The sequence below is a fragment of the Quercus robur genome, chromosome 11 (assembly GCF_932294415.1).
Source record: "Quercus robur chromosome 11, dhQueRobu3.1, whole genome shotgun sequence".
In the NCBI taxonomy this organism is placed as follows: Eukaryota; Viridiplantae; Streptophyta; class Magnoliopsida; order Fagales; family Fagaceae; genus Quercus; species Quercus robur.
In genome coordinates this window covers 22447085-22457593 of record NC_065544.1, presented here as the reverse complement: position 1 = coordinate 22457593, position 10509 = coordinate 22447085, and the positions used below count along the sequence as shown (strand labels likewise).

Below are 10509 nucleotides of genomic sequence, written 5' to 3'. Positions count from 1 at the left end.
TCCAGAGAGAATTTTGAGAGAGAAACCCTAAAGAAAAACCAGATTGTTTCACCCACAATCTCTACCTTAGAGTCTCTTCAAATTCCCCTACTCTCTTCCTCTCCATTGTCAAATCCTTGAGAGGCATTATACCAAACCTGGTTCTCACCATTATCATCACTGTGAGACAGTCGTTTGGATTTCTGGGAAGCAGTTAGGAAGGAACCAATTTTCATTGGTTGATGCTATGGTCTAGTAGTGGAATCCGGGAAGCTAGAAAAGAAAAAGGTTCGGTACAACCTCGTTGGAGCAAGAAGCTTGGAGGGTTTAGGTGCACTGGGTAGATTAGGCTTGGAGGGTCTATTGCTGTCCTTGTATCCCAACTGTATTTTCTAGTGGATTGATTACCGCTTGGAGGGCGGCGGAGAGGTTTTTCGCCGAGGACTTCGGTTTCCTCTTCGATAACACATCGCGTGTTGTCTTTGTGTTTGCATCTTCCTTTCTCTCTATCTTTGCCTTTATATTATCTGCTGTGGTTTTATTTTATTATGGCTTAGATAGTTTTTAACCAATTTCATATTATAGCATGTGTTAAGTTTCCGCACACTAGTTGTTTGACATATTGTTTGTATTGGTTAAGTTGTAATTTGGGGGTCTAAACGTTCAAAGGTGTTTTGTACATGTTTTTTGAACTAACAACAATTATTACCATTATCTAATAGAACATTAATTAACCAAATTACATAATTCAATTATTCACCAAAAAAAAAAAAAATTACACAATTTAATTGGAATTTATTACAACAAAAGTGGGAATCAATTATATATATAAATAAACACATGTAATGAGACTGAGAATGCTAGTTCATTCAAAGCTATATAGAAAGTAAATTTTGTTGGCTTATGCACTTCCAGCTAATAGAACTTCGGCTATCAATTTGTCCAAGTTCTGGTAAGAAGAACCGCCAGGTTTGACAGCATCTTCAGCCTTTGTCTTCCACTCCATTGCCTTTTTCTTCATTTCTTTACCTTTTTCACTGTCCATTAACTCTCTTACAAGATTCTCCACTTCATCTCTCTTAACATTATTATCTATTTCCATTCCAATGCCCCAATCAGTACAGCAGTATCGACAGTTTGTCTGTTGCTCGGCAAAGAAGGGCCAAGAGATCATTGGCACTCCACTGCATACACTTTCAAGCGTTGAATTCCACCCACTATGCGTTAAAAACCCCCCTATAGATGGGTGCTTTAGGATTTGTTCTTGGGAACACCAACTTGCTAACATACTTCTATGTTTAGTTTTGGTAACGAATTCATGAGGAACAACAGCCGAATTTCCTCCCACAAGATCAGGCCTTATAACCCACAAGAAGGGTTTTTCACTATTTGCTAACCCCCAAGCAAACTCAATAAGTTGCTCAGGTGTCATGATAGTTATACTACCGTAATTTACATATACTACAGAGTTGGGTTCTTTTGAATTTAGCCATTCTAGACACCCCTGTTCTTCTTTCCATAGATTGGACCTTATTGATTTCAATTTATCGTCCTTAATCTGATCAGCGAGCAACACAAGTGGGCCAATTGTGTATATACAAGGAAGCAGTGAGGACATAGCATCCAACACATCTTGTTCAAATGGATCAAATGTGTTCAAAATGACAGCTGAAGCTCTTGGAGCTCTCTCAGTTTCATGAATGAGGAAATTAACCATAATATCATTCTTATCTGTAGTTCTAATAAAATTTGGAAAATCCTTAAGACGCATATTTTTCATTCCAGGAATCCAATCTATTGGAGTTTCCAAGTATCCATTTGTTAGGTCGCTTACATCTGTGAATCAAGCAAAAGTACTGTTGACTTTATTGAATAACTTACCGCAATATTAAAATATTAAAACTAACATAGAAATTAAAAAAAATAAAAACATCAAACTTGATAATTAAGATGTGTTATTACAGATCACCTATGCACATCTTTTAAATATATACTTCTCATTTGTTTGTTTGATTTTTAATTGAAGTTAACATGTATAATTATCTGACGTGATATTAATGATACAAATGAGAGAGGTGTGTTATCAAATACCACTTTCAATACATGATGATACAAAATCATACCTTTGAGGGGGATTAAACCTCGTTCAACTAGATGGCGGTAGTGCATATAGCTCAAGACGCCGCACGAGCTAGGAGTCCAGAAAAGGGCAATCGGGATTCCGAATTTTTTAGCAGCATCAAGACTGAAGGACATACAACCATCTGCGACCATACAAGTCACAGGCGGCACGTTCGAAGACGAAGTGTCGTTGAGTTTGGAAAGGAGGTTGCAAAGTGGAACTAGCGTATGCTTTGAGGTGGAGTCACAAAGAGAAGGAACGTCTTGGCTAACATCTGCATCTACCGGAGGCAGCCCATCGGTAATGGTTTCGAAGTGAAAGTCAGGCAAGCCATCGAGGGCGTTGGGGCCTCTAGACCTGATTAAGCGTTTGTGGTTGTACTCTGTGTTGACAAAAGTTACGTGAAACCCTTTATGGTGGAGGAGTTTTGCTAGCTTGATCATTGGGTTTAAGTGACCTTGAAGTGGGTATGCTACACAAACCACATGAGATTTTGTAGCTGCTGTAATGGAACTCATCTTTGATCTCGCTCTCTGACCGAAACACACTCAGAGAATAGGAAGGTTTGGAGAATATTGGGTCGTTCGAAGCCTTCTTATAGACAAACTGCCGAACATAACAAAGCTTTCACATTTGCGCGAATGCGGGTACAGTAATCTGTACTGTACATATGGTTTGTTTAACCCTTACTGTTCATCAGTTTTTTTGTTTTTTTGTTTTTTGGTTCTGTGCCGGTTTTGTACGTGCTTGATTGTCTTTTCATTTAGATATTTATTATTTGCACGTTCATATACAATTATACCGACTTAATAACTTCTTACAGTATTTTCACAATTATTTGATAATATATACAATTCATTGGCCTTTTTTTTTCATAGTAAGCTGGTTTTGCTTGTGCTCTTTTAGTTTTTTCTTTTAAATATTTATATGTGCATATACAGTTACACTAACACAACATATTTTTACAATATTTTTACAATTATTGAGGTGTTAATCTTTTAAAGGTTAGAATAAAATAAGAAACTTAGAATTACTATCATCTAAAACTCAAAATACATGAAGAAAATTTTTGAGATGTTAAAATTTAGTAGGAGTATTTTAGACATTACACAATAAATATTTTAAGAATCATAAGCTTTCATTAGGGTTTGATTGAAAGAATAAAAATATGACATTTTTGCTATTTTCCAAAATATTAAGGAAAAAATTGTTTTATTTTAAAGTTTAACGAATAATGCTATGTCCACTACATTTTCACAATAATTTCACAATAAATGTTATGTGACAAGGTGTTTTTTATGGATAAAAAAGTGATATCAGTAGTGGGCTCAATTTAAAACCAACAACAACTTGTCATTTAGAATTTTTTCTAAAAATATTATGGACGTAGCATTTTTCTCAAACAAAATTAAAAAAAAAAAAAAAATCTATTCGGATCTTAAAAATGAAGGTATTGTGAAAATGTTGTGATATTTTGTTGTATTTTTAGATTTTTTTTTTTAAGTATAGTCAAATTGGGTGAGCCAAAGTTCACAGTTTCACACACAATTTTCTTGTGTTGTCTTTTTATTTTTTTTTAATGCATAATTTTAAAACCGGTAATAATTTTTCACCAAAGATTGGCTATGAAAATGCTGTGGACATAAAAAATAAATTATAATATCAAACTGAGACCTACCACAGCTAGAAATAAAAAAATATTGAGAAAATGTTATGACATTTTGTTGTGTTCCTAGGATTTTTTTTGTGTGTGACATTTTGTTGTGTTCCTGGGCTTCTTTTTTTGTATAGTCAAATTTGGTAAGCCAAAATTCATTGTTTTAGGCACAATTTTCTTCAATTGGCTTTTTATTTGTTTTTTGTTTTTTTTTTTTTTAATACACAGTTAAAAGTGGTTAGCCTAGTTTAAAATCAATAACAATTTACCACCTATAATTTATTATGAAAATATTGTTGATGTAGCATCACTCTAAAATAAAATAATAAAATATCAGATCAGAACCCACCATACCAAGAAATAGAAGGTATTGTAAAAATATCGTGACATTTTGTTGTGTTCCTAAACTTCTTTTTTGGTTTAGTCAAATTGTTGAACCAAAATTCATTGTTTTATGCATAGTTTTTTTGGGTTGATTTTTTTGAACACATTGTTTCAAGTTAAACACACACACACACAAAAATTGATGAAGTAGCACTTTCCTCCTTTAGGTTTGGGGCAGTTTCATTCCCCCCTGAATTAAAGTTGAATAATTTTCTCCTTTATATTTTGTAAATGAGCATATACTCCTATTGTTACTCTTTTAGGTAAACCCTAACGAAATCTTATAATTCCTAAAATATTCCATTGTCGAATGTCTAAAATACACCTACTATATTTTCATGTCTCAAAAAATTTCTTCATGTATTTTGAATATTATGTAGTAGACTGGTAGTCATGCTTGAAAAGTTAGAATGATGATAAAATCTAATAGAAACTTTGATGACAAATGTCTTTCATTATTTTGTATTTTTTTATAATTTCTTCACTAAAGATTTATTAGGTTTAAAATCTTCTAGACTTATAATTATATCTAATAGAAACTTTGATGACAAATGTCTTTCATTATTTTGTATTTTTTTTAATTTCTTTTCCTACTTAAAAGGGTGTTCATTAAAAATAAGTAATCTAAACATCGTATTTAGACTCATAAAATAAGATTATAAAGAATGAAATATGAATAACAAAATTTTCATTATAGATGGTTACAAGTATTTAATTTGATGAAGATTTTTTAAAAAGTTATAACATATATCATCATTCATTATGAAAGTTTAAATATTATGTAAAGATAATGACATTCATTATCATTCTTTGTAGCATTTTTGGTGAGTAGATATTACATTTAGTAAATAGGTTCTAAGAAATTGTCATAGTAAATAGATATTCAAATAACTGTTTTAAATTTAAGTACATGATTTCATACTTCTTCAAAAAAAAATATATTAATTTTTTAACTAAAAGGGTAGCATGTGCCTTGCGCATGCAGCCAACACTAGTTCTTCTTAAAAATTGTAGAGGCCTACGATTGGTCTTTATGTCAAAAAAAGGATTTTGGAAAGATAAATAATAAAAACAAAATGTGCTTTTCGTACTTATTTTAAATTTTGGTTTTTATGTGCTTTTCGTACTTATCAAAAAATAAATAATAAAAACAAAATGTAACTTTTCACAGGATGGAAAAGTCAATGCATGCTCTTGTTCGCATAGCCTACCAATGTAAACTTATATCATAGACATGTAAAATGTGTAAAACATTATATACATTTATAAAAAACATACAATATTGTAAATTATGAATTTTGCTGTTTTTTTTATTTATTTTTTATTTTTTTATGAATAACTCCATCTACCATCCATAAGCCTATGCTTAAAAATCATTCTGCTTATGCACTTTTCACCCCCTCACTATAGAATGGGATTCAAAAGCTTATATTTTATTGTTATTTTTGCATCACAAATAAATTATATTTCTTTTTAACCATAGTAGATTGAAGAATAAATGAATAATAAAACACAAACTTTGCTAAAGACTAACAGTGAATACAATTTTATAAATAGAAGGGAAAAAAAAAAAGTGAAGACAAATATTGATGGGGGAAAACAAAGCCATCAAGGAACCAGTTAGCAATAATTAATTAACAAACTTCTAAATAAGAAAATGCTAAGGATACAAAAAAATTCACAACTTTAATTACAACTAAACACATAACAAGTTGTGAATGATGAAATTACAATTGTGAGTCCATAACATTGGGAGTTTTGAATAAGTTGAGTTGAGCAGTTGACAGAACACCAGGAAGTAGATTGAAATTTTTCTAGAGGCATTGAAGGACTTTCTAGATGGGCAATTATTATTAACTAATCAAGTCATGGACTCCACCTACCTATTCACCAAGAAAGCTACACTACCTAGAGTGTAGTCATCTTGTTTACAAGTTACAACAACATTTCTAGACGCGTTTAAGACCATAAGTTTTTTTTTTTAACCCAATAAAAAAGAAGGTATTTAGTATGGTCCAATCAACCACACGTTACATAACGGTAATGAATAACACAACATGCATCACTAGACTTTTGATAGGGCTATTATTGTGGGCCATTATTGCCATACCATAGGCCAATAAAACTTTTGACTTGGATTCAAGTTGCCTAATCACCACTAATGAGCACGTTGATACTCATCTCCATTTCTATTACCCTCAGCACGTAGAGTTTGCTACCCTCCTCTCCTAAGCTTCTTCTTCTTCTTTATTTATTTATTTTTTTTAATTAGGAAATAAATTGATTTTACTATAGGATTTTTGAGGGTCAACTTTTCCAAAGAAACTTTGTCGTTGTTTTATGAAATAATATTTAGAGGTAATTACACTATACTCTTTTAAGGTTTGGGGAATGACATTTCACTCCAAACTTAAGAGGAAAAGACATTCACCTCCTTTAAAATTTGAAGAAATTAATGCCCCCTCCCTTTTTGTTTATATTTAGTAATTAAATATTCTAAATTCTTATAAGAATTTCTTTACAAAATTTTAACCATGATTAGTAAAAAAAAATAATTGATAAATTAATAATAAAAATGCAAAATTTATCAAGTATCAAAACACTTGCAACTACAATCTCTCCATAACTTGATGAAAAAAAAAATAAAAAATTCACACTTAAAATTTTAAAATATACTTTATTTAAAAATTTAAAACAATGAATTTTAATTATGAAATAAGATAATTTTGAGAACTTATACTTAAGCAAATGGAAGGTTAGTACACAACATTTTTAATATCAATTTAAGGCAAAAATGTAGAACTGACCATCTAACTTTCACTCTTTTTTTTATTTCAGTCCTCTAATTTTCAGTTTTATCAATTCAATTCTTTAACTTTCAATTTTTGTTAATGTAGGATTCCGTTAAACCCCAATCATGGGTTGCTGTTAATGTCACTGAAACGACGCCCTTTTTTTCCTCCTTTTTTTTTTCTTTAAATTTTGGAATTAAAAGAAAAAAAAGAAAAAAATGTAAAAAAAGAAAAAAAAAAAGAAAAAAAAAAGAGAAAAACATTTAAGGGGAACAACGTCATTGTTCCCTCGTTCCCCTTCCCCTGAAATCAAAACCAAGGAAAGAAGGCAAAGAAGAAAGCGAAGGATGAAGAAGGGAAGGATCTTTTTACTAAAATGATCGAAGGTGAAGAAGACAGCAATAGTAAGGTCACTCTCTCTGGTTTGTTGAATTTCATAGATGGATTTCTGATCATTGCTTTCATCACCAATTATGTGGAAAAGCTTGATCTGGCTTTCATTAGGAGGGGACTATGGACAAGCACATAGAATTGTCTTATTGTGGCTTTGAAGCATTCAAGGTGTTTGCCAAAAAATACTTGGGTATTGACTCACACCTTTTGTTTGCGACTATTGGCCACTTGTTGGAGGATACCAATATTACTCTATTCAGATTTTTATTTTTTTATTTTAATTGCAAATTTTTTTAAAAAAAAGAGAGAAAGAGAGAGGGAAAAACGGCGTTGTGTTAGTGACATTAATGGTAGCCCATGACTGGAGTTTAACGGAATCCTACATTGACAAAAATTGAAAGTTAGAGGACTGAAATGAAAAAGAGTGAAAGCTAGAGGGCCAGTTTTGCATTTTTGCCTTAATTTAAAGTTAGGTCAATTGAATATCTAGTGAGGAAAAATGTTTTTTCTCTTCAAATTTTTTAGGACATATGTGATTCAATATTAGGAACATATGTCAACATTTTATGTAATTAGCTAATCCTTTAACAAAACGCATTTTACTTGTAATTAGGTAGATCTAGGATGTGTTCAATGCTTCAAGAAACAAGGTTTCAAGTTCAAGTGTTAAAACTATAAGGTTGAATTTAATCAACCATGTGTTGGTTTTATTCCGTGACAAATTTGCTTGTCACGGAATCATGTAATGCTCAAGACTGTACAGTGAAGCAGGGACTCGCGGCTAGATCTTGCGGGAGGCTCACGGCTTGGAAGCCGCCAAAAGTTGCACACGTGCAGAGTATGCAGGGGAGCTGAACAGTCATGCCAGTTAGAGCATTACAGGACAAAAATCCAGACTGGCCATTCAGTTAGTTTATGGCTTGAACTCGCGACTCAGTCAAGTCGTGAGGTCAAGTTGCCAGCCAACCCTGTTTTGGAAAAACTGACTCTTTGTATTCCATTCTTACACTAGTATAAATACCTCTCATTCCCATAAAATATATGTGGCTATTCAGAAAGAAAAACCCTAAGAGAGGTTTCTTAAAAACACCTACCCAATTAGAGAGAGCTACTCATTCTTAGAAAGAAATCTTTGTAGTCTCTTCTCATTCCCTCTCTCATTGTCATACCCATTGAGAGGAGATTTCTATCCAAACACTACCCACACCTATTTAGAATGTTGAGTGTTTTTGGAGCTTTGGGAAGCATTGGAAGATGCCAAGGATGGCGGATGCTATGGATTATAGCGGAATCTGGTAAGCTAGAAAAAAAAAAGGTTCGGCACAACCTCGTTGGAGCAAGAAGCTTGGAGGGCTTAGGTACATCGGGTAGATTAGACTTGGAGGGTCTATTGTTGTTCATGTATCCTAACTACATTTTCTAGTGGATTATTGACTGCTTGGAGGGCGGCGGAGAGGTTTTACGCTGAAGGCTTCGGTTTCCTCTTCGATAACACATCGTGTGTTGTCCTGTGTTTGCATCTCTCTTCCCTTAATCTTTGCCTTTTATTTTTTGCTGTGGATGTGATTTTAATTGGTTTAGATTGTTTACCAATTATGTTTATAGCTTGTGTTCATTTTCCGCACACTTGTTGTTTGTCATAAAACTTGAATTGGTAATTTGTAATTGGGGGTCTAAACGTTTGAGGGTGTTTTATACACATATTTGAACTTTCAAAAGCCATCCAAGTTTGTCCAAGAATCAAGTGAGAAAGTGCAAGATTTTAAAACTTGACAGTTAGCTTGATAGCTAGCATCTATTGAGATTTAAAAGCTACTGAAACCTGTAGCTTGACAGCTAGCTCGATAGATGGCTATCTATCAAGGTTTATGAAGTTTAGTTTTTCAAGCTGATTTTCATCCAATCTGTGAATATATGTTTGGACTTTCTTTTCTCATAACCTTAAACATATATAAGGACTATTTTAAGGGTCGTAAAAGGTTACACAAGTTGCACAAAAGCAAATTCCACAAGTGCGAAGAAAGGTGTGAACAGAAACCTAGTTTGCTCTAGTTCTTGAAGAAGCTGCTGTGTTTGTGCACGATAGGATTTTGTGACCAAGCAACTTCATGATCTTCATTGTGTGATGAGCTGAAGAACTTTGTAGCCAACATCCTTCTCAAGTTGGTGATCAAGTCGGGTACTGGGATCCGCGCAATTGGTTAGTCATGTACTGAGAGTCATGCATTGAAAAAGAGAGATTGTTACTACAGAATAAATACAATTGGGTATTGGGGTAAGGGTTCAACTGTAGGTTGGTATAAGGTATTGGGATTCCTTTACTTGTAATTGTTTGTTTTGATAATGAAGGATTCTCAGAAGTGGTGACCATAAAATCATCTGGTGGAGTTTTTGCCGTGTAGGTTTTCTCTATTCGTAAACAAATCACTATGTCAATTTATTTTCCGTTGCATACTTTAGTTAATTCGTGATTTATTTGTGCTACTTTGTGCTACCATGCGCTTTGCATGTTAATTTGATTAATTAATAAACTTGGCTAATTAATAAATTAATTCATCATAAGGGGTCAATTCGTCATTGGCCTATCAAGTGATATCAGAGCAGACACACTCTGATTAGGTTAATCTTTGCTATGTGATCCATTGACTTGTCTTTGTTATGGATAGAGGATAGTCTCTTATTATACCTCATTTATTTGATGGCACTAACTATGCATACTGGAAAGTACGCATGAGAGCTTTCTTACAGTCTTTGGATAAGAAAGTATGGCAAGCTGTGGAGATAGGCTGGACTAAGCCTATAGAAGCGCCGACTGACTGGGATGATGCTAAGATCAAGGTGGCAAACTTCAACAGCAAGACATTGAATGCTCTATTCAGTGCAGTCATGAACGAGGAGTTCAAAAAGATATCCTCCACTGAAACTACATAGGATGCATGGACCATCCTCCAAGCAACCTATGAAGAAACCAAGGTTGTTAAGGATTCAAAACTTTAGAGGCTTACTGCCAGTTTTGAAGAGATCAAGATAGAGGAGGATGAGTCATCTAATGAGTTCTATGCCATGCTCAAGGACATAGTAAACTCAGCTTTTAATCTTGAGGAAACTATTCCTGAACCCAAGATTGTGACAAAAGTACTTAGATCTCTACTTGAGAGATTCCATGCCAAGATTACTGCCAT

General features: G+C 33.2%; 1 protein-coding gene across 1 annotated transcript in view; it reads right to left on the bottom strand.

Annotated features, from left to right (window-relative positions):
• Window positions 1-696: 696 nt before the first annotated feature.
• LOC126707276 (7-deoxyloganetin glucosyltransferase-like) overlaps window positions 697-10509 on the bottom strand; it is a 96850-nt gene continuing 87037 nt past the window's right edge. Inside the window, exons 2-3 of the mRNA XM_050406865.1 lie at window positions 2103-2307; window positions 697-1815 (exon numbers count right to left, since the gene is read on the bottom strand). Coding sequence (XP_050262822.1) covers window positions 881-1815; window positions 2103-2307 — 1140 coding nt within the window. The 3' untranslated portion in view covers window positions 697-880. The remainder of the gene's footprint in view (window positions 1816-2102; window positions 2308-10509) is intronic.